The following is a 26,002-nucleotide window of genomic DNA, read 5'->3' on the forward strand; positions in this document are numbered from 1 at the left end:
TAAAAAATAATAAAATAATTTATTGTATTTACAAGTTAAAGACATTCTTCAACAACAAATGTAATCATGTGATTCATGTCTCAACAGTATATCCTGCACAAAAAAAATTCATGCATCTTCAGCAGTTTTCTAAAATTTTAAGGCAAAATTCTCCAACCACTGTTATAAACTGAACTGCTAAAGAGGACAATGTAAAGAAAATCATCAGTTATACAAATGAATTCATTATTTAATTCTAGACCGAACGATTCCATCTTATACTCCAGAGAATATATTCAGTTCATATTACACTCAAACACACAGACCTGCAAACCTTTGATTTCTGTTCAAATGCCACTAAGTCCTTGTTACTCAAAGTAATATTTAATAAATGCATAATTCATTAAGTTGATGACTATGACAATTCTTCTTCTTCCCTGCTCTCAGAAGGCACCCAGCGCTTGAAAAGGACTTCCTAAAATGAAAGAAAAAAAATAAAAAGAATTAAAAAAACAAACATCTACTAAAAAACCAACTAGCTTATAAATAACATATCTTATTTATATTACTAAACTTTCTCAAAATTTTGAATTCAAGAAAAATACATGTAAACTAAAAAGGTAAATTATTATTTGCTGACACTATGAAAATAATCAGAATCAACAAGAATTCAAATTGTATTTGGTTTCAGGCGCATATGGTGCTGAAAGTCCCTAAACCTCCTCTGTAGTATTTGCAAGCCTAATCACATACTTAATTTACTTTGAAAGAGAATTACTTCAAAATGAGCTTTGGCAATATTTTGAGATATAAATTAAAGATGATAATTAGAGAAAACAGAGTTCTCAAAAATGGGCTCCAATGTTAAAACTATCCCAGAGTAACTGGCGCTGGAGATCAATAGTATGCCTAAAATCGATTATATACAATAAGCAAGCACGTCAAGCAAAGTTCTGTCATGGTGCCTGCTATGCCGACTGGCTACGGGAGGAAAGCAACAGATAGATTAATAGTGCAAAATAATTTGCAAACATGGGTTGAAAATTTTGAGGGGGTACAAAAGGTTAGAAAATTTTTCTGTGAGCATTCTTTATCCTTACAGTAGTTTTTGTCAACAAGGATTCTGTACAGCCATAAAGCTCCATAAATAGGAACTTTACTGGAAAAGTGATAGCTACACCCATGTTACATGGAAAGAATAGCTTCATTTTTTGCCCATGAAAACTTATGAAACAACTTTTTATTTCAAATCAGAAAAAAAATACTTTGTGTATTCCGTATCTCATATGCAGAAATTTGAGATAATTTGGGTAAACTGTTCAGGCAACTGGCCACTCAAGACACTAGTTTTCAATTTATTTTTTTTTTTTTTTTTTTTTTTTTTTTTTAATGCTGAAGAAGTGAAAAATGAGCAATGCCCTGACCAGGACTCGAATCTGGATCTCACAAATATGAGTGTGCAACTACCACACCACAAAAGCATGCAGAAAGGAGGAAGAAAATACCTTATAATATAAAACAGCAAATAAAAAAAATGCAAGGTAAGCACCTATCGGGAATTCTAAAGACGTCCTGCTTTTAAATGTTTTGTGATTTTGTTATTGAACTTTATGTGGCATACGTATGAAGAATGCAAGATCTAATAAATAAATTTAAACACAGACAAACTACAAAATGACAAAAAAAAAAAGGTTCTTTAAGGCAAGAAAACTGAACATTGATATGATGAACTGTGAAAAGAAGAAAAAAATAGAATAATGTGTACCAACACTTAACACTGTATTGGAAATTCTAAGCATATACTGTTATGCTGCTGTTAAAATTTTTGTGTTTTTGCTGCTGAACCCAATATGACATAAGTATGAAGAAAGCAATGCTTAATAATAAAGTTAAAAAATGTGTGTTTTACACTGTGTTGAAAATTTTAAGCATATACTGTTATGCTACTTTTAAAAATTTTGTGATTCTGCTGTTGAACTGTATGTGATGTAAGTGTGAAGAAAGCGATGCTTAATAACACTAAAAAAAACTGTGATAGCAGGAGTGAGTTCAAGAGCAAGTTGGTACTCTGTGATACTCAAAGCATAAAAAACCTTAACAAACACTCTGGTGCAATGTTAAAATCTGAATCCTTTCTTTCTTTCTTTTTTTTTTTTTTTTTTTTTTTTTTTTAAATACTTTTGATCTCTGTAAATACATAGATTGCAAGAGTTTAATGACTGACTGAAAAGAGACACCTTATACAAAACAATTATAATCAGCATGGAATTTAATTCCTACATCCTCAAATTAGTTCTACACTCTCCTGATTACATATAAATTGTCTCAGTATTACTCTGCATAAACAGGCATAAATTTCTTTTTCTTTTCATAATTGTACTTTAATCTGTTAGCTTAAAAGCTGATGTCAAATGAGAAAATGTGGTTAAAAAGGTTTTAATTAATACGAGAATGTATTTATGTATAAAACCTGCTTATTCCAAACTAGAAAGCCCGGCGGTCATACGAAATGACCGCTGCTTTACATATTATAAATTGTAATTAAAATTATTTGTGCAAAGGTGTCTGCTGATTTAAACTGAAATACCCAGGGCATGCGGTGAGGATGCCCCTTTGCTTACTGCCCCACGGGGTTTCCCCGTTCTACTCGCTTAGTTGAGCAAGAGTTTAATGACTGACTGAAAAGAGACACCTTATACAAAACAATTATAATCAGCATGGAATTTAATTCCTACATCCTCAAATTAGTTCTACACTCTCCTGATTACATATAAATTGTCTCAGTATTACTCTGCATAAACAGGCATAAATTTCTTTTTCTTTTCATAATTGTACTTTAATCTGTTAGCTTAAAAGCTGATGTCAAATGAGAAAATGTGGTTAAAAAGGTTTTAATTAATACGAGAATGTATTTATGTATAAAACCTGCTTATTCCAAACTAGAAAGCCCGGCGGTCATACGAAATGACCGCTGCTTTACATATTATAAATTGTAATTAAAATTATTTGTGCAAAGGTGTCTGCTGATTTAAACTGAAATACCCAGGGCATGCGGTGAGGATGCCCCTTTGCTTACTGCCCCACGGGGTTTCCCCGTTCTACTCGCTTAGTTGCTTAAAGTAGAGTTCAATGAAGGAAATAACTGGCAGTACATTTCTTAAGAGCCACACCGCTAGCTCAATAAATAAAGGTGATTTAAATAATAAAATGTTAATTCACATGTCAAAGATCTCTTTGTACACAACATTTCTTGTGTAGATCTTTCCATCATTTTTAAGCTCTCCTTGCAAAGGACCATCAATTATTTTTAATTTTACGTCCATTCTTTCACGAACTTTTGAACAGGCAACATAAAGTTGACCGTGTCCTAATGCAGGCTCAGGTAAAAAAAATGCCAACACACTTAAGTGTTTGGCCCTGAGAATTATTGATAGTCATAGCAAAGGTAAGTTTTACAGGAAATTGTCTACGTCTCAATTGAAATGGCAACCCTGTGCCGTGGCAACTTCACCCCATTGGCTAGTACAGTTATGCAAGCAGCCAATAAACTATCGGCGACAATACATGGGGTCAAGTAACATCATCTCCTCCGAAACAGCTGGCTCACGGGCTTAGCGAAGCACACTGTTGGATTCCGCAGGTCCATGGCATGCCATTTTGACCATTCGCGTCTTCGTGGAACATTAATTATCCAAGATATTAAAAACTAACTTTCCCCTATGTTTTCCCCACATTTTCCACTTTCTTTCTTGGGTTTTCCCTATTAGAGGGATTTGACTATGTGCCAAATTCTTTTTTTTTTTTTTTTAATATCTACGGAACGGCGCCGAGTTGAAATTCGAGGCGCATATCCTCAGATTCCAAAAAATTCTCCGAATCCATCGATACCGTTTTCATCTTCGTTTAATCGGCTGAGATATTAATTAAAAACTACGGAAACGTTAATTTCCGCGCTCATTTTTCTGAGTGGCAACAATAAACTATCAGCGACACACACTTAAGCCGCTTATATATACAGGGTGGCGCAGAGAAACAGGAAATTTTGAACGTTACATTTGGCAGCACTGTAGAGCCGGCAGTTGTTTGAAACTTTGCACAATTCTTGTAAGCGCATTGCCATTTAGTAATCATGGATCATTGGACTGGTGCGGAACGTGCAGTAGCTGTGAGAGCGTTTTATAAAAATGGTGATAGTGCGACTGCCGCGTGGAATTTCGACAGCATTACCAGCTTCGACGTGATGGACGTGTCCCATCTGCGCATGCGATTACAATGTGGGTGCATAATTTTGAAGAAACAGGATCTGCCTTGAATAAGAAACCTCCATGTGGCATTCCAACGGTACTTACCCCAGAGAACATTGAAGCTGTTACAGCTGCAAATGAGAGAAGTCCTCGCCTCTCCGTTCGACAGCAATACACTGCTCGACAATCAATGACAGCAGTTCGTCAATTGTTTGGAAGATGCATTATTTCACGTAACGGTGATACTGAATGGCCTGCGAGATCCCCTGATCTTAGTGTGTGCGACTTCTTCCTGTGGGGATATCTTAGAGGCAAGGTGTACCATACACGTCCTGCAACAATCCATGAACTGAAGGTGCATTTGGTGCATTTAATTATGGCAAAGGACACAAGGACTATCTGCCTAAGGGGAGGGATGCCTTTGTGGTGGACTTTCTAAGGGACAGTGTGTGTGTGTGTGGTTATGGCAAAGCCTCGAGGGCTATCTGCCTAAGAGGAGGGCTGCCTTCGTGAAGGACTTTCTAAGGGAAACTGGCTCGTATACACGTTACACATGGGGAAAACCACGAAAACGCCCATGCAGCCAGCCCGTTTGCGGGACCTCGGATCGAACTACCAGTGTTCAGCGATTTTACCGCTCGGCCGCTGGTGGGCCTCTTTCTAAGGGAAACTGACACGTATACATGTTACACATGGAGAAAACCACGAAAACGGCAGTGTGAACGCCGAATGGGAGCACATCTTTCCGATGTCATATTTGAAAAGTAAAGAGACACTTTTGGACATTTTGATTGTAAAAACATAAATGGCATGCTGAATACATGCACTTTAGTTAATAAATTACTAGTTTTATGAATTTATTCATGGGAATGACGTTATTTCAAAATTTTTCATTTCCCTGCGCCACCCTGTACAAAGATAAAGGGACAACAAATACAATCTTGTTAATGTACAACATTTTTTTGCACATTTTATGACATATAATTTCATATATATTTATTTTTCTTTGTAAAATTAAAAGTATAATCAATTGATTAAATATAAGAAATTTGCATAATTTGGATGGAAGTTTTTGCACTGGGATCTTGTGCTTATTTTATATGTACTTATTTTTTATACTTTTTTAATGTCTTTAGAAACTCAGCTGCTGTGTAAAAACAGAAATATGTACATAAAATATATCAGAAATCAGAATAAGAAAAACAAATTAAAGTTCTTACTTCTAATTTGTATTGTGAGATGCAATAAGGAGTTGAAACTTTATTCTCTGACAGAGCAGATGGCTTTATCACATACAAAAGCAAGAGACCCTGAAAAAAAAGTATAGCTGTTAGACTATGAAACTAAATTTTAAAAAAGTTCTATAATCAGAACCACATCAATAAAGTTTTAAATCAAAACCCAAACTGTAATTTATCAAAACCCACTTTAATAACTGGAATTTAATCTCCAGGTGAAATTACACAAGCTATCACGACAGTATGTTCTTATTGGCAATTTAAAAAAAATTAAATTTCTTTCCCAATTATTTTGATTTATTAGTTTCTATATGTCTTAGAAAAGTGTTTCTCAATCTGTGGCCCTTGAACCCCAAATGGTCCTTGAAGTCTGCTCTTGCAGTCCTACATGATTTCCCAAAAAGACAAAAAATTAAATTCAAATTAACTGTCAATATCATACTGTAGCTGAAAATCTCAAATCTTGGAAATTCTACATGGCAAGCACCTATCACTCTTTCTCCCAAGGATGACATTTTATAAATAAAAACTGACTCGTATAAAGTACCAAAATGACTAGATAGTTTCATAGTAACTATATATGTCATTCTCAGACTTAGATTTACTGGCACTTATCTAAACAGAGAATGGTTGAGCAAGAATTCGCAGGTTCATCCATCTCGCTAATGCAAGTACCAACAATATTTGGTTAGTAAGATAGAGATTATCCAAATTCGAATAGCCAAAAATTATTTAAAATAAATAAGTTTTCTTCTGCTAACTTAATTACACCACTACGATACTAGTTATGTGAAAGTTATGGCTTACTGCATGATTTATAGCTATTTTTAAAGAGGAAATGATGAAAACTTTTATCACTTTGCATAGTACTTTTCCCTGACATTCATTTTCTGTGCCAATCTTCCAAATTTTTGGTTAAATTGAAGTGCTGTTGTTGTTGTACCTAATGACCACATACTTGCAACATAATGCATTCAATAGAAACAGCCAATATCATTGATTATACAACCATCTCATCACTGAGAATGGTGGCAAAGAAGCACAGGGAACAACTGAATTACATTTATAAGAAAGTGGGTGTTCCATCCAAATTCTGATAAAGAACAGAAACCCCAGGAAAAGGATACAAAAGATTTCCATTCCTCTTATCTTAACATTAAACCTCTCAAAAGGGCTTTCGGATCACCAGTGTTCTAAATGCCTCCATGCCGCGCAGATACTATGCACTTACAAACATTCAAGCCATCTCTTCAGATTCAAAACCGAGCCTAATAATACAGCAGCCAACAACATCATTAGCCAATACACTGATTACAGTATAACTAAATTATAAATGCACCAAATACATGTCTAATGATAACAGCCATATTTCAGTTTGACATCAAAATAATCTTTCATTATGCAATGTAAAAGTTTTAGGACACATAATTGTTTTTATATGCTTTTATTTAATCCACTCACGGTATTTGTCAGTATGGTCAGAAGTTTGTCACTGATTTTAACCTACTTCCTGATAAGCTTTCGAGTTCAAATTTTGTAAGCACACTGTCGGCGAATAAAAATGCAATGCAGTAAAATGAGTTTTTTCAAAATTCAATTTAGATTTCTCCTAATTAATGTTTAAATGGTTTGTCGCCTATATCTTCATTTAATGAACAAACTAAATATCTCAGACATTTAATTTTTACACCAATAGATAGAATGGGAAACAAATCTTTTAAATGACATTTGCATAAAATTTTAACACAATTTCTGATTTTTTGACCAATTAAAAAAACTGCTTAATTTTTTGAAATATTTGGCATTTATGATTTTAAAATTTTAACATCTAAAAATGTACTGGTTACAAAATCTTGAATTTTCCACCTTTTTGTAAGAATGATTTTAAAAAATTAATTTGCAGTTTTTTTTTTTTTTTTTTTTTTTTTTAATATTCCAGAGTGTGATAAAAGAATTGTTCCTTCTTTGACAATGCTGGGAAATGCAATTTCAAGGTTATGATGTCAATATGTGATTGTGAAATCTACCACATCACTTTTAATTTTTTCCATTTCATAAGCTTATACACATTTTTTCAGCATTTCTTTTAGCTCTGTTAATTTCAATGGGGTATGCAATATCATAGTCTTTTATAAGACTAAAATTCTAACATCAAAAAATATATCAGTAATAAATATTTGAAATTTTTGAAGATTATGAAAGAAATGCTTCCAGAAGGCACAAAAATTGTTGATCTAAAGAATCTGATGGAGAATAGTAATGTTTTTGAAACTGATCTTGAGTTAGGTACGTACAACAGTTTATAGCTGACAATAAAATGCGATGAAATAATTTTATTTTTTTCAAAATTCAATTTAAATTTTGCAAATTCATTCAATGCTGAAGCAATTTTTTGTATGTATCTTCATTTAAGAAACAAATTAAAGTTTCAGAACTCCACTGTTTGCAACACAGGATAGCACACAGAGTGGAAAGAAATCTTTTATGAAGTTTATAACATATTTTAATGAACTTTTTTGGCAAAATCACTGGAGGTTTTTAATAATTCCACATAAGCAATTGTTGGATTTAAAACAGTGATTATTCCTTGTTGAAAAATGATCATTCAATCTAAAACTTGATTAATAACATGATGACTAAAAAGATGAAAAAAAAAAAAAGAAAGAAAATGGAAATAAAAAGTTTTTAAAAAATAAGCTTTTATTTAACACTCATAAAATAATATATTAACTAAAAATGGAAAAATTATTTATCATATAGTCAAAGGGCAGCAAAAGGTTAAATAGAATTTATCTACAATTTTACATCATGAGTCATAAAAGCGTGGACGCCTGAATAATAAAGCATGGACACCTGAATAACAAAACCAAATAATCAAACTGCACTGTCAAAAGCATAAGCCATTAAACTTTACATATTTATCAATAATGCCCAAAGCTTTTATTATTTGTGATATAAAATTATAGATGAAATTTGTAAAGATAATTATTTAATCTCTTGTCCCATTAAACCATATGATAAATTATTTTTCTACTTTTAGGTCATCAATTATTTTAAAAGCTTTAAATAAAAGCTTATTTTTAAAAAAATTAAACAACATTCTTTAAGCTAACATAAAAAATTCAAAACAGCAATATAGAATTCTCATCAGCAAGTGATAACTATTCTTTCATAGACAAAATCTGGACATCAAAGTGACCTCTAGTAGCTTAAAAAAGCAATTACAATGTTTTATTGGTTAAATGTTCTTTTTATGAGCTATTTATTGTTTCATAATAACTGTAGTTTTTTTTGGGGGGGGAGAATAGCTCATTTCAGGTAAATCTTAATTTTCTTCGGGAAATTCAATTACACTATTCTATCACACTTTTCTATCACATATTTCATCTATTATGTGGTATTAAATCAATTTAACTTATTTGTGTTTCTTTCTTACACCCTTTAAATATAATTTCATTTTAACCTACATAAAAGCACTTTATAATATGTAAAATAATTTCAACAAAAACTAATTAATTTATCTGATACTTGCCTTATTCATTTAATTAAAAAGTGATTTTTGGTTCATAAATATGAATATAATCTTAAACGCAAATTACTTTTATTATTATTGCAGCATTAACATACTTTCTAGAATTTCAATACTACTAGAGCATCCAAATTCAGTTTTTTCAAGTGAAAAAAAAACTTACTGAAGACAAAATAAGCTTTAAATTTCCTTACTTTTCCAGCATTTGTAGTTATCCTATTCAGAGCTGCAAGGGAAGACCAGGTAAAATGTGGCTTCCCTCCTGCGTATGCATCTCTGAAATTCTGCTCTTTAACTGGTTTAACCAGAACAGAATAAGTAGAATGATAAAAAGGTGGGCCATCCTTGTACAAAACTGAAACAAAGCAAAAAGTACCTACATTAAAACACGTATTTTTAAATACACGTCTTAGATTCAAAATGCTTCCAGAATAGTAATCTACATGAAATAGTGAGAATAGGCAAAATTTTGCTTTTCATAATTTAGAAACACCTGTACCGCTTACCAAAAATTGAGCACAACACTCATTTTCAGCTTCAGTACTCATGCTTCAATTTAACAAATTTAAGACAGCCACAAAAGAAAATATGCAGATGTAACATGATAAGACAAATTAAGATTGACATTCACAATATAGAAGTTAGGCATTGGCTACAGGCAACATATGTATACACAAGGTGATTAAAAATATTTCTGGCAAAAATGTAAATGCAGGTACAAAAGATACCAATAAGCAGATTTTTTTAAAATGCCACACTGTTTGCAATAATGGATATCGTGTTGATACAAGGTGCTAGTCAGCACTATAAAAGTGTTTTTCTGGCAATCCTCATGTGAATTTCGAGTAGTATGCATTGCTACCCAAATATGGAGCCCAGTGGCATGCATTTTATCTATGGGATACTGGCTAAAATGGAATAGCTACTAAAAGGAAGTGCAAAGAATAAATCCCAAGCTTCTAGTTAAAATGCATGTCAGTGACTTCTGCATTTGTGTAATAATGCATAGTATTCAAAATATGTACAGATAGATATGTACAGATAGGATGCTCTTGGCCACCACTAAGCACCCTGTATGACTCATATGTGCCTTTTCTGCAAACACATTCCATTACAAAATCAGCTTATTTTGATCCTCTCTACCTGCTAGATATTTTTGCCAAATGTGATAGATATGGAGATATATATGGAGTGCTGAAGATATATATGGAGTCACTCCATACATATCTTCAGCAGATTTCGACAATTTTTCTCAACTGAATGTCTGAAAGTGTATAGCTCTGAAATCAGCTGCTTTCTTGAGAGGATGGGAGCAGGTGGGACAATTAGCCTTAATAAAATCTGACTTTCCACAACCACAGCAACTAACAATTGGTTGGTCTTCATTTTTTATATTATGTCTTGAAGCATTTATAGTGTACTTAGGACTACCTCTATAATTTCTGGGACCATCTCATCGTTGAAACTTATGAAGTTCCTTACTAATCTAATTTAATCTTAAATCTAATTTATCTGCAAGCTGAAGTGGGTTGTTTCACTCACTCCAGTTATCCAAAAAATGTTCTTTATAATTTTGATAGGGTTTCTTCTTAATTTGATCTGCCAATATTAGATTGTTTAATTGTTCAAATGTCATGATTTTTGTTTCATTAAGCCAATCATGAAAATAGATTTGTAAGTCAAAATGAAATTCTCACCAGATGTTTCCTTAATTTTTTCTATGTTGGGTAAACAGTCATCAAAATATCCCAGCTCTCAATTTGAAGCGCTTAACTTTCTGATAATCCTGAGCATCATCAGAAGATTCTTTTGCAGTTAGTTTTGCAACAGTGAGTGGCCCAAAACCAACAAGACAGACTACTCATTTTGAAATTGGTATCTTAAGAGGGATTAATTGCCTCTCCAAGTTCCAGAACTATAACTCATATCAACTGTTTTAAGATCAAAATTAAGAACTAACTTGTTCAATTCTAACTAGTTCTGAATTTACTTAACTGAAAAATCATCAAAAACTTAGCTTGAACATATCCATGGATTGTCTGCATCATCACTTTATGGTTTTGAGGATCCATATGGAGACTTTTGGCTGCCAGTTTATGGCAGGAATGCATATTTCTTTATTTCAAAAAATAAACACTCGAGAAAATGGTGTTTAAAATATTTTCTTTTAAATAATTATTTACATTTATTTTAATAATTTATTTACAGCTCAATTGGATTACATAATATTATGCCATGGGATTCTGAAGATACTTATGCAATTGCCTTTTTGATGAGCAAAGTTTCTCTAGTGAGTTTAACCTCAGAATGAGGGTAGAAAAGTGAATATATTTTTTGATTTGTTACAAACTTCAATTTAGTAAGATATTAAATTTAACTCAGATAAACTTAATGCTGCATTTTATGACACCTTTTAAATTTTGATTTTGTTGTATAACTCCAGTCAAAAAATATAAAATGAATTTAAATTTTCAAATTACAGGCCGAGCATATAAAATGCTTTCTGCTTATGTATGCTTTTTCTAATTTTTAAAATAAAGTTGATATTTTAAATCTCTAAAAAAAATTATTTCAAATTCTTTATGAATTGCCTTCAAGGTGATACAATAGTTATGAACTTCACAGTGGGAATTACAGTTTAAAAGATAATCGAAATGGATGTCAACATCAAGCAGCACTTGCATATTTTCTATTTTAGCATTCAAAAAGTTTATTTTTATTTTAATAAATGCTGATAAGGCAATATTCAATACTTAAAAGTTATAATCACAGCTTTGAAAAGATTCGAGATTTAAGTTTTTCTGATGACATCAAAGGGGAGGAATATTTATTCAGCAAATCTGCATGCATATGGGTTTGTAATGAACTGAATGCACACAAAACCAATGATAGCTTGATAAAATTTACTTTCCCATAAGAAACACTATACAGTTCTAGAACTTTCCACAAAAGTACTCGCACAGCTCTTCTCAGTATAACAGAGCACAATCAGTAGTTACCACTTTAAACTACTAAAAATGTTAAACAGAACACAATGCAAAGCGCATGTGTTCCTTGCATTGTGTTCTGTTTAAGAGCGAAGCTCAAATGGAAATGCTAAACTAATGCTAAACTATGAAAGAAAACTAGGAGAATTAAAAACTGAGAACTGATGTTTTCTCCTTAACTGTAAAAACACAGAATTTGTTTCTGGACTTTAAAAGTTTACAGAAAAATCAAGTATTTGTTATCAACAAACTCCTTATTCAGATTGTAAATGTAATGTAAATGTTATGTAAACCTTGAAAATATAATTAAATCTACATAAACAATAATCACAAAGGCAGTTTGATTCCACATAATTTTGATCTTAAGCAGAAGTGCTCCCCTTACAGAGTATTGAGTGTTTTTAGAAGCACTGGTTTAGAGTTTTTAGACAGTTAGTGTAATTCACCCCACCTGCTGGAAAACCTTTAGTACTTTCCATTTCTCAAAATTACTGAAAGGCATTAAATTAAATTACGAAATTAAATTTCTCGAAATTACTGGAAGTTATACATAAGGGCTGGATACGGTTACAGTTACTTATATGAATTAATTACAATTATTCAATTACTTTGCCAATTATAGTTATACATGGGCCAGACCAAAATGTCACCAAATGGTCGCTGTTTGGTGACTTGTAGTGGAGTGTGGCCAAACTTGGGGACAAAAATCCGAAAGCCATCACCAGCTTGGTAATATCTCGCCAATTTAGCGAGATAGCCATTTACCTCAATGTTAATAGGTTAATGTTGTTACAATGCTGTTACCTCAATGTTAATGTTCTCTATAATCTTATTTTTCCAGGAGAGTTTCACTCTCTTCAGACTTTTCATGTTTTATTATACAAAAGATACTAAAATTTCATATACGATTTCACTAAAATTATTTACATACATATATTGGGTTGGCAGCTAAGTAATTGTGGATTCTTTTTAGAAAATCAAAGACAATTTTTTCATGAAACTAAATAACTCTATTCGTAATGTATTGCCTATTTTGATCAATGACCTTTTGCCATCTTTCAGGCAGCATCATTATCCCACGTTCATAAAACTTCTGGTTTTTATTAGCAAAATAACTGAATCAGGCACGATTTGACATCATCATCATTATTGAAATTTTTACCATTCAAGGAGTTTTGTAAAGATCGAAACAAAAAATAATCAGATGGAGCAAGGTCAGGATGATATGGTAGATGTGGCAAAACATCCCAACCAAGCTCCAATAATTTTTGCCGAGTGTGACCAAAGATTTGTGTGGCCTTGCATTGTCATGATGGAATACAACACCGTTTTGATTTGTCAATTCAGGATGCTTTTCTTCAACTGCATTGTTTAATTTCATTAGTTGTTCAATGTAGACATCAGAATTGATAGTTTGGTTGGGTGGTAAGAGTTCAAAGCAGACCTTTGTAATCCCAAACTGATAACAAAACCTTCTTTTGATGAATATCAGCTTTTGATGTTGTTTGAGTTGGTTCCCCTGGCCTGCTCCATGATCTTTTCCGCTTGATATTGTTGTAAACAACCAATTTTTCATCGCCAGTTATTAGTCGTTTTAAATATGGATCATTTTCATTATGTTTCTTTAGCAAATCGCAGCTGTGTTAATGTGTTGCATTAAATGAGTTTCTTTCAGTTCGTGAGGAACCCATGTATCGAGTTTTTGAACATAGCCAAGTTGTTTAAGTGATTTTCAATGCATGTATGTGATACATGATGCTTCTCTGCAATCTCACGTGTTGTACTGTGACGATCCGAATTGATTATTGCTTTGATTAGGTCGTCATCAACTTTAACTGGACGACCAGAGCATTTTTCACCTTTGAGTGAAAAATCACCAGAACGAAATTTGGCAAACCAATTTTGACACTGCCGTTCTTTTAAGGCTTCGTCACCATAAACAGCACATAACTTTTTATGAGCTTGAGATGCGTTTTTCCCTTTGCGGAAACAAAAAAGCAAAATATGACGAAAATGTTCCTTTTGATTTTCCATTTTTCAACAACGCCAAACGAAAACTACACAACCGATCAAAAAACTTTTTTTACTGATTGACAGCTGAATTGCCAACTATCAAATAACAAAATGTGTTTTACATTTGTACTACGTCTGCAACCCTAAAAATTCAACTGAAGCCACCTATGAGTGAAATCCGCAATTACTTAGCTGCCAACCCAATATATATACAAAACTGCTATGAATATTATGACATCTAAACACTTTTTGATTCTATCAAAGAGTCTCAAAAGTTAATACTATTTCTGTCATCATTTACCATTCACTTTTTATAATGCATACTTAGTAAAAACACAGAATTTGCTCCGGGACTTTAAAAGTTTACGGATAAATAAAGCATTTGTTATCAACAAACTCTTTATTCAGATCGTATGTAAACCTTGAAATTATAATAAATCTACATAAAACAATGTTCAAAAAGGCAGTTTGGTTCTATATAATTTTGATCTTCTACAGAAATGCTCATCTTACAGAATATTCAGTGTTTTTAGAAGTATTGCTTTAGAGTTTTAGAGAGTTTGTGTAGTTTTTAGAGATGGTAAACATGAGTGGTTTCAAAATATAACAATATAAAACCTATGTATACCTATGTATACCTATGTATGTAGATTTAAATACTTATTTTTTAACTTGTATTCATAAAACAAATTTAAATACTTTTTCTCTCATAAAAACATGACAAATATGTTATCCATGCACACACATGAGAACCAATAAATTTAATAAATTACATCTCGAGTAATTTTATATGAAGCTCCCTTTTTCACTTATGAAACTACTTAAAACACTTTTCTTATTGATGAATTTTTTCCACAAAGTAAATATAAAAAAGTTAAGTTTTACCTTTTTTAACTAGAGTATGCATATGACAAAAATTATCATAGTCTTTAAGTCTTATTATATATTTATTTATCAATTTGATCTGTTTCTTAAATTTGAACTACGGATCTACAAGAAACAATTTCAAAAAAATATTTAATCATAAAATCTTTTTATAAATGTCACAGCATCCTGCAATTATTACAAATGCTTATAGCATGTATAATAAAACAAAAATTTGCATTTTTTAATAAAATAGCAAATATGCATAACTTAAAAGATTTATTATTGCAGTTTTAGAAGGATATACAGAATATCAATTTCTTTTTAAGAAAATAAAATTTTAAAAAATCTAAGATATCTTACCATAATCAGTGCCATATTTTAGTCCACTTCTTACAACCCAGCCTTTACTCCTAAAGTGGTGATATGCGGTATACATGATCGGGAAATTCTGCCCCACAGATAATTCACAGAATTTATTCCATAACCTCAATAAATCCATGGACTATAAAATGTGAAACGTACTTTAAAGCATTCTAATAACTGCACTTCCCTTGTTATCTAACATTAAAATTAGTTAAACAATATTTCTCAGTTTTATAATTACTGGCTACATATTTTGGGCATTAAAATCTCAAAATAAAAATTAAACCAATGTAATGACTATATGAAACCTTTTTGACATATTATTCTATAAAATCAATACAATTTGTTTTTGTTTTATTTATAAAAACTTTAATTTACTTTACCTCAATGCACTCAATGCAGAAATTTAAGCTGGCGATAAATGGAAAATGTAGAAAAAATAGTTTAATCACTATTGAAAAACACAATTACAATAAAAATGAATGTGAAGTCCAATAAAATAGTTTATTTACTCAAATACATTGTTGAAGATATCATAGAAAATGTACTTCATACATATAAAATGTCATAACTGCTTTATGGAGGAACCACTTCAATGGATTCAATCTAATTTCTCATTTAATATTTAAAATTAGAAGTACTTACACATTTATTTCAATGTCAAATTTAGTAACTATTTAATTAAAAGTATTAAAAGATTTTAATAAAAAAGGATTTTAATATGATTCAATCACATGCAACATATTATTTACATCAGACATCAGTTTTCATAATTAATCTATTTCTTCATACACACCATGTCTTTTTCTTCCCCCCCCCCTTTTTTTTTCTTTTTAATTCTTTTCCAAAATCCTATATCTCATACAAAATCAGAATTCAGGATACAAAGCATGTTACTCTTTTTAATTTAACTCAAGTGTTACCACACTGCAAACATGCTTCATACACAAAAATATTTAAAATAAACTCTTGACCATCCAAAATGCAATAACAAAAGAAAAACGCTGTCCTATTTATATGATATATAAAATAAAGGTACAAAAGTGAACTGATTAAAATTGCAGTCTTGTTTAACTTAGAGAATATGAAAAGTTTGTATTTTGTGTAGGGGCCATGGTTGACAATAACTTTTGTGACATACTTTGATATTGAAAGAGACTTATAAGAGACTAGATAGAGGATATGTGCTTAAGATTTACAATATAAATTTTGCTAATGAAATTATATGTAAAGTACGTAAGGATGTTGCCAAATATTGGGCAGGGTAACATTTTTTTATTCATAATAGTTACATTTTCCCTTTAAATTAGATGCAATGACAGGGAAAACCTTTTTACGAAAACTAGCCCGCTAGCGCTCACAATCTGTCATTTGTCTTTTTTCAGGTATAAAAGCACAAATAAAAAATTATTGCACAAAACTTACAAACACTTCATACCAGCATTGAAATGAACCTCTTAAAGTATACTCAATAATCGACTAATTAGCATATGTCCGGACATTCAGTCCTGAATGGCTGTAATACATGACATTTGCACATACTTCAATCTGCATCTGCAGCAGTTTTCAACTTTTTAAATTCAACTAGCTTTTAAAAATTGCTAATTTGCATTGCCTGCTAACTTTTAACTTCGCTTGCAAGCCAGTGCAATTGCAGCAATGGGCACCCTGAAAACACTTCCTTTCTCTGTAGATAACTTCTAATATATATGCTGACACAAATCGCTATACAAGAGACCCTAGTTTTTTAATTAGGGTTGTTGCTCTTGATGTCTTTGTGTGATTTACCATTGCTATGAGCACAATATACCTATCTTTCGAAAGATGTGACAAAAGTAGTGCAATTGTTCCCATCCACCAATCCTACTCTCAATAACGCAAAAATTCCGCATTCATATCATTGTAGCTTGGAAAGATAATTTGCAGTCTCTATAAGCATCAGTTGTTCTCTCTTTTTACAATATTCTAAGAGCTATTACTGATGCAAATGGATTTGCAAAAGAACTGCCAGTGTAAGTCATTTGTATGTTTTCCATCAAACTCATACAAATCAGTGAGTCCCATTTTTTTTCAATGAAGCATATTGAAATTTCTCACACAAAGAAATAAAAGACCAACACACAATTCTAATACTCAAAACAGCCTATTGTTCTCCCTTTTCACAATATTTTTAGATGGTATAACTGATGCAAATGATTTGAAAATGCACTGCAATTTAAGTCATTTGCATGTTCTGTCGAGGTCTACATGTGGTACAAATTTCAAGCCTATTGGATTCTTTCCGAATAGAACGAATAATGTAATAACATACATAAGATGAAATGTACTCACCTGACCTCTATCTTTTACAACCAAACACCCCAATCCATAAGATAAAAAGTATGCCTATTAACAAAAACAAAAACAAAAAAAGTTATAATCTACTGATAATGCTTTTGATGAACAAATATTCAGGACAATGTTCAAATCTCTTTTCAGTTTTTATATAAAACTTGCTTACAATGAATTATTGCACATATTACAGTATTCACAATAAAATAACATGTACAAAAGACACTCATATTAATTTATTGTATTTAGATTTGTATTTAGAATTTCCATTCTATATTCCATATTTTGAACACATTTATGATAAATGCTTCATTAAAATATACTTTAAAAATAAATTTATGTTAAGTGAGCAATTTCTCCAAAAAGGAAATCTGAATTTGTTGATATTTGCTAATGAATTATGCCTACCTCTATAAATAAAAAACTCAATATGGAGGTTTTACACATAAAGAAAAAAATAATAACCTTCAATATCTTAGCTATAAAAATGTTATTAGTGTAAGATTTATACTTAACAAATTATCTATGTTCTTCAGATAAAGTGCACAAGGGTTAACTGCATTTAACTACTTTATAGTTAATAATTTATGGCAAAAATATATTTACCGATGCCTCTTTGCAAAAACTGGCAATTTTTGGCGGTACTTGGATACCAAGTTTGTGCAGACAAAATAAGTCAAAGACTTGCACAAACTCGCCATCCATGTACTCACTGATCTATTTTCACTTAAAAAATCAAAGAATTGCACAAACTTGGCATTACACATTCCCTTTATCCATGTACACACCAACCTATTTCCACTTAAAAAAACATCAGAGAATTACACAAACTTGGCATTGCGCACTCCGTTGACTTTGTCCATGTACACATTGATCTATTTTCACTTAAAAAATCAAAGGAGCACCCAGTTCTAGAGTAGAGCCAAACAAAAAATACATAATCTCAATAAACTACATTTTAAATCAAATAATAAAATAACATAAAAAAAGGAAATTCTTATGCATCTAAGCACTACACAAAGCAAATACCCACATAAAAATTTCTGAGTGCTTCAAACTGTGGCACACAAAATTCCTTAACAGCATCCAAAATCATACTAAAATTATCTGAACTAAAATCTGTACATCGGTGTCGCTGCATAAATTCACAAAAATAACTGTCAAAAATATCCTCCATAGGGCCGAGATATCCTTTGAGATTCAACCATAGACATTTCCTTCCTACAAACTGGACACTTATAATGGCTGCTAAGTAGATCTTCATTTACACATCAGTCAATTAATGCACGTTTCCCCTTTCGCTCCAAATCATACAGAAACTCAAATTAATCTTACAAAATTCACCCATTCTGCCGTCTAAACCATAAAAAAACAATGTACTTCCTAACCAACTGACACCAAGAGCCCTTACAAATCTTTTCCCAGTCATTCAAAAATTTACAGCAACACGCAATAAATTATGTTGCAATAGGTTTCCATAACATTCAACTACTCAGGTTACCATAAATAAAACAAAAACTTGGAGAAAATGAAACAACAACTTTGCGATAACACAAGGGGCACTCTTCAATCTACTCTAAGCTAATTTATAATATTATTGTTACAAAATGTCCAAGCGTGGTGAGATAGCTTCTCTGTAAAGCAATTTTAGATTTGCCATAAAATGGCAAGGGAAGGCAGGGTTGCCACATTTGGCGAGAAATCGTCCATTTGGTGACATTTGGCGATATGCCATGGATGGATGGACAACCTTCTGGAACGAATTCTTACTGGTTTAGCCCAGAATGTTCTCAAACACAAGCCGAAAACTATATAAACCCTGCTGGTAGACGGAGAGTTAGTGCGAGATAGTTAGTATCTCGAGTTAGTCAGTCCGTGCGGAGTCGATCAAGTTGGCAGCCGGGCAGCAAGTGCCAAGTGGGTCGTCCAGTGCATCAAAGAGTCTCTTAGTGTATTGCGGTTAGTACATCATCAAGAGAGTGTGTTAAGCTCCGGGAACGAATGAACCGAAGAGTCGAGAGCTGTGCTCTGTGTGTTGTAGTTGTATTGCGAGTTGTAACGTCGAGAGTATTGAGAATACGTGGAGTTCTGAGAACGACCGAGCAGAGTCAGGAGTTGTACTCCGGTGCTTTGTAGTGAAGCTGTCTTCACTGTTATTGCATGACAGTGTGAAGGCTGTGTCGCTGATTATTCGAGCGTGTTTATAGTAGATCTTCGATGACTGTAAAAGTATTTTGGAGCTGTCCTGATTAATATTGGTAAATAAAGTGTGTTTCGATATTCCATCAAGTACTGTCATCGTTATTCACTCCAAATCCGCATAAACCCTGTACGAACGTGAAGGAAGAAAATAACGTAATAACTGGTATCAGAAAAAAATGCAACAAAATTAATAATATACATATAATATATAATAATAATAATTTATATCATACAGCAAAAAAACAATTCACATTTCATTATGTATATATATTCACACACACATATTGAAAAATAAAAAACATTTAAATCCATTACATTCTCAACCTGGATCAAACAATTATAAAAAAATTGTAAAACGTTTGCATAAAGCACTGCAAAAAAAATTAATTAAAACAGTACTGAGATCAACAGCAAACAGATTAATAAATAGTGCAAATAATTGTAAAAACAGTGCAAACAAAAAAAAAAGTATTGTAAGTAATAAAACTGAAATGTAAAGAATTTGCTTCTCATAGCACATTATTGCCAGGGTGTTGGTGTAACAAGAGAAGTAAACAGAACAGACTGCTTCTGAGCTGATAATGATATAAATTTACAAATTAAATTTAAACTTCAATAAACAATAATTCAATTTGTGTCTTTATCAGTCCATTCCTGTAGGCTGGAATAAGAAGAATGTAACTGCTCAAATTTCCATGAGTCCCAAGAGAGAGCACAAGTCAGTTTTAGGTTAGAAATTTAGGATTTTTCCTTCTATATTGTATTTATTCATTATATACACGCACATATATATAAAGAGAGAAAGTCTGTGTTCATATAATCACCTTTATGATTTTAAAACAAGCAATTAAGTAACAGCTTCAGATTAATGACAATATATTTCACTGCAAATTATTTTATTTCAAGCCTGTAAGAATGAATGAGAAAGAAAAAAAAAAAATTCTTACTTCTTCAAAAGTCAATATCAGATGTTCTTTTTCTTCAGACTTTGAATCACTATCATTCTCACCAATTTCAGCAACTTCATCCTCAGACATAGAATCATCAGAATCAGAAAGTACAACTTCAATTTCATCACCTTCCTTTCTATCAACAGATTTTTCATCCTCATCATCTTCACAATTTACAACCTCAATCTCTTCATCTTCAGTTTGGTTCTTAGATGTTTCATTCACAAATGAAGATGTTGATGATTGCTGCTGCTGTTTCCTATATAATTTGATTTTATCAGTTAGTACTGAAATAAAAATAAAGTCACTCTAATTACAGCTTTCCTCAGAAATCATGAAATACCTAAACTTTCATTGTTACACTTTAAGTACAGCTAACATTTTCAAAGCACAAAGTTTTGAATCACTTATAAAGCCGTCTTCATGATACCATATTATTTTTTAAATTAGACAAAATGGTGCCATTACGCATAAATTTTGAATAAAACTATCGATTTTCAAGGCAATCAGACACAAGTCCATCTTTTTCAAAAATAAATTCTGAATTCTGGGCAGAATAATATTTTTTCTTTTCTTCGTACTAATTAATAATCAGTACTTTACTGTTATGTACCTGTCATGCATTCTTACAGTACTGTTGTAATAATGTATATATGTTTATACACTTTTTCTTGCTTATACACACACACACACACACATATATATGCATAGTCCCCAGATAGTACTATTATTGAGACACAGTATATGTTTGCTTCTCTTTTCCTTTTTCACACAGACCAAAAATGTGGCAGGTGCTTAATGGAAAAAAACTAATAATCTTACTTTTGGAATTTGTAAACTTTAAATCATATATATATATATATATATATATATATATATATATATACAGCACAATCCAAAAGAAACAGAAAAATAGTAATTCAATAATTCAAAAAGTATAAACAATAGCACAAGTTCTCCAAAAAATGTAAAGAAAGATATGTGCATTTTTTTTTTTTTTTTTTTTTTTTTTTAATGAAAGATTTTATTGCCCGAAAGTTTACATTTTTCCCAAAAGATTTTGCTTCAAATGTGACAAAAATGCATATTTATAAATTATTGTAACTATCTTGGCACAATTTGGAGATTTTTTACAGATGAAAAGGTAAAAGGATTACAGTAGAGAGAAGGGTACCTTGTATTATCGCAAAGTTGTTTCATTTATCGTAAATGAAACAACAACTTTGCGATAATTAGTTGAATGTTATAGAAACCCTATTATGACATAATCGGTTGCATGATTGTGGTAAATTCGTAAGGGCTTGTGGTGTGTGTGTGTGTGTTGGCTAGGAAGTATATTGCTTGTTTTGTGGTTTAGACAACAGAATGGCTGAATGTGGCAAGATTAATTTGAAGTTTCTGTATGATTTGGAAAGAAAGGGGAAAACAGCATTACTTGACTGCTGTGTAAATGAAGATTTGCTTAATAGCCTTTATTCAGTGTAATGTTTGGAGGAAGGAAATGTGTATGTTCGAATGTCAGAAATGCATACGTCGCTAGGGAGGATATTTTTCAGTCTTATTTCGTGAATTTATGTGGTGACGCCAGTATACAGATTCAAGTTCAGATAATTTTAGAGAGTTTTTGGATGCTGTTAAGGAATTTTGTTTGACTGAAGACATGTTAATTCGTAAATAAGCTAAGCAGATATTTCCTTTGTGTGGTGCAGATGAATTTCCTTTTTTATGTTATTTCATTGTTTGATTTAAAATAGTCTATTGAGATTATATATTTTTTGTTGGCTGCTCCTTTGACTTTTTAAGTACATATAGTTTCAATGTGTACATGGACAAAGTCAAGGAAATGCGCAATGCCTAGTTTGTGGAATTATCTAATGTTTTTCAAGTAAAAATAGGTCGATGTGTACATGGATAAAATCAAGGGTGTGCACGATGCCAAGTTTGTGCAATTCCCTGATGTTTTTTTAAGTGAAAATAGGCCAATGTGTACATGATACTGAGTTTGTACAATTCTTTGTCTTGTTATTTTGGCTTTGTGTAGTGGCGATTTTTGGCACACAAGCCAAAATAAAAAACAAAGAATTGCACAAACTCGATATCCATTTACAGCCAATTTTCGCCAAGAAGTACCGGTAAAAGTTACTTATTTGGTGAAAGTTACTTATTCTACGAGCAAGTAGCAAGTTCTTTTTTTTTTTTTTTTTTTTTTTTTTTTTTTTTTTCCCTTTAAGAAATTTTCAAACTATTGATATTTAGCTTAAATCAATAAACATTATCAACAAATCAAAAGAAAACACTATCAATTTAAAATGCAAATTTTCATTATTAATTAAGGATAGCACGATACATTTAAAAAATAAAGCACATCTTTCACGATATCCTTCTGTAATTGTTTCCACTGTTCTTATCTCCATGTACACCACCAACCAGGATATTACAGATAAGTTTGAATGGCGGTGCAAGAAATCTGGTGAAAATGGACATTTTGTGAGCCGCCATGCACTCAAGATTCTGTAGAAGATTAGGTAAGTTAGTATTTTTAATTATTTGAGGATATTATTTTTATGCATTGTTCTAAATGTAAGGAGTAAATTTTAAGTAGTGTTTTTTAATTTAATTATATTTTAATTTAATGATCATGATTTTGAGAGTTATATGTTTGTAGTATTTTGGAATATGTTTGAGTAGAAGTAAATGTGCATGGAAAGAATTTAAGTATTTGACACTAAGTATTTGGAACCATTTTTAATGTTTGCGTTAGAAATTGGTAGGTGAGGTTTATAATAGATAATTTAGAGGGAAAAGTTTTTGTATATTTTATTTATTTTATACATGCAAATGTTCATCCTTGGAAAGGGTATATACTTTTTCATGATCCGGTAATTTCATATATGTCCTTTTGGTTGATCCTTGGATTATGGTAACTCGGCTATTTTTTGGCGAAAATTTGGCAACCAACCCTCCTACAGCAACTTGCTAGTTTTTGTTTGGACGCCATTTTGTTTTCACGAAGTAAAGGCATGTTTTCTTTTTTTTTTCTCAACATTTTTTTCCAACAATCTGCTAGCCAAATTACGCTTATGCTAGAACTTCTATGGAACAAAAGTGCTTAATCATGACGAAGATTAGGTGCGAAATTGGGGAAAAGTGCAGAATCGCAAACTGCTTGCCGCGTTTTTAAGAATTGCACATACACGGTATCATCCATGTACACGTTGACCTATTTTCACTTAAAAAAACATCCCAGAATTGCACAAAAATGTCATTGCGCACACTCTTGACTTTATTCATGTACACTGCTAAAGTCCCAGCTAGTAACTTTTATTGCTTTACCAAAATGTCACCAAACTACCTGTTACCATATTCCAAAGATTAGCCGTCCTTTTTACCGAATTTAAAGATTCACAAAATTTTCATGCATTTTCGTGAAATTTTTCTAATTTATGAGAAAAAAGCAGTGTACATGGATATAGTCAAGGGTGTGCGCAATGCCATTTTTGTGCAATTCTGGGATGTTTTTTTAAGTAAAAATAAGTCGACGCGTACATGGTTTAATTATGTTTTAATTAAATGATAATTATTTTGTGAATTATATGTTTGTAGCAATTTGGTATACGTTTCAGTGGAAGTAAACATGCATGGAAATAATTTAAATATTTGACACTAAGTATTTGTAACCATTTTTAATGTTTTGTTATGAATTTGTTGGTGACGTTTATAATAGATAATTTAGATGTAAAAGTTTTTGGATATTTTATTTATATTATACATGGAAATGTTCATCCTTGGATAGGGTATATAATTTTTCGCGATCAATGAGAAAATAGCAGTTTAGATGGATAAAGTCAAGAGTGTGTGCAGTGCCATTTTTGTGCAATTCTTGGATTTTTTTTAAGTAAAAATAAGTCGATGTGTACATGGTTACTGTGTATGTGTGATTTTGAAAAACGCGGCAAGGAGTTTGCGATTCTGCACTTTTTCCCAATTTTGCAGTTAATATTTGTCATGATTAAGCAGTTTTGTTCCATAAAATTTCTAGCATAAGTGTAATTCGGCTAGTAGATTGTTGGAAAAAGTGTTGAGTAAATAAAAAGAAAAGAAACATGTCTTTACTTCGTGAAGACAAAATGGCGGCAAAAAAAAAAAAAAAAAAAAAAACAGAGGGTTGCTGTAGCAGAGTTAGTCGCCAAACAATCGCTAAGTTACCATAATCCAAAGATCAACCATATGTTTTTCTGTACATTTCTGTAAAAACCAAATGAAACTACTGTCTATACATTTCAAATTATTCAATTTTTACTTTCACTGTTACTTCTGGATGATCCAGATGATATGTGTAAATTTACACACACATTGTATTTTTTTTTGCACACAGTAAGTGTTATGGTGTTTGAGGGAAAGGAGAAGCCTGCCTATCATTTAAAAAGAGAGTTGTGTGTATATTACTCATGTGAATAACATTCTGTACAAAATGAATATATAAAATTTTTACATGCATTGCTTTTTTTTTTTAATTTTTCATTAATAATATACAGAATTCATTAATAATGTAAAGGTTCGTACAGATTTTTAAATACTATTAAAAAAGAACGTACCTTTGATTCCTAAAATCAGGGCTTTTCCTTGTAGAATAGCAAACACGGGGTACTTTTTTAGATAGTGATCCCACGCCAAAGAAACCCTGAAACATACCATATGCCATTAATATTTCAGAAGCGTAGTTTATATGTAGAGATTGTAATAAATTGAAATTGAACAAGGAAATGATAAAACAACAATAATGATAAAATAAAGATGCAATTTATTGCACTTTCCATAATTATTTCTTACACGGAATTCAGATACATAATCTTGACAGAAAAATTTATGGATACGTGGGATAAATATAATGAAACTACCTTTGTGAATAACAACTTAATGTCTTCATCGTCGTACACAACAACACAGTCTTCTTGCAGATGACCAATAACGTATTTCCACTCCTGATCAGAAGGACCAGCCGCATTCTCGTCTCTAAATATCGGGAAAGGAAATTCACGAGTAAAATGATAGTTCTTTTTAGCAGCGGAAGTCAATAGTAAACTTGCATTATTCTCTTCCATATTTCTGAAAGAATCCTTTACAGATAAAAAAAAATGCTTCACCAGGCTTTAAGGATCAAGTTATAAAAATGCAAATACGCACATTTTCTTAATCACATTAATAAATAAAAACCATTTTTTAATCAAAAGCTGTGCATTCGCCGAATGTTTACATCAGCCATGATCAATATTCGTAACTGGTGCCATTTTAAATCAAA

At 31.6% G+C, this 26,002-nt stretch overlaps 1 protein-coding gene across 1 annotated transcript; it reads right to left on the minus strand.

Annotated features, from left to right (window-relative positions):
- On the minus strand, window positions 1-26,002 carry Tsen2 (tRNA splicing endonuclease subunit 2). The gene is made up of 8 exons (XM_085817524.1): window positions 25,602-26,002; window positions 25,299-25,384; window positions 20,701-20,962; window positions 17,552-17,605; window positions 15,218-15,359; window positions 9,185-9,345; window positions 5,444-5,533; window positions 1-454 (listed from the first exon to the last, which is right to left on the minus strand). The coding sequence occupies exons 1-8, from the start codon at window positions 25,803-25,805 to the stop codon at window positions 395-397; spliced, it is 1,059 nt and encodes a 352-aa protein (XP_085673650.1). The 5' UTR covers window positions 25,806-26,002; the 3' UTR covers window positions 1-394.

Source organism: Stegodyphus dumicola, chromosome 5, assembly GCF_044657685.1.
Source record: "Stegodyphus dumicola isolate Sdum_Otavi_A_Nest chromosome 5, ASM4465768v1".
NCBI lineage: Eukaryota > Metazoa > Arthropoda > Arachnida > Araneae > Eresidae > Stegodyphus > Stegodyphus dumicola.

Excerpts from the sequence above, each read along its gene's own strand:
- Tsen2 (XM_085817524.1), bottom strand. The coding sequence starts at position 25,805 with ATGGAAGAGAATAATGCAAGTTTACTATTGACTTCCGCTGCTAAAAAG. Across the intron at positions 15,360-17,551 it reads TTGTAAAAGATAGAGGTCAG|TCCATGGATTTATTGAGGTT; the intron begins GTGAGTACATTT and ends CACATTTTATAG. Across the intron at positions 5,534-9,184 it reads TAACTACAAATGCTGGAAAA|GGTCTCTTGCTTTTGTATGT; the intron begins GTAAGGAAATTT and ends CTTTTTTTTCAG.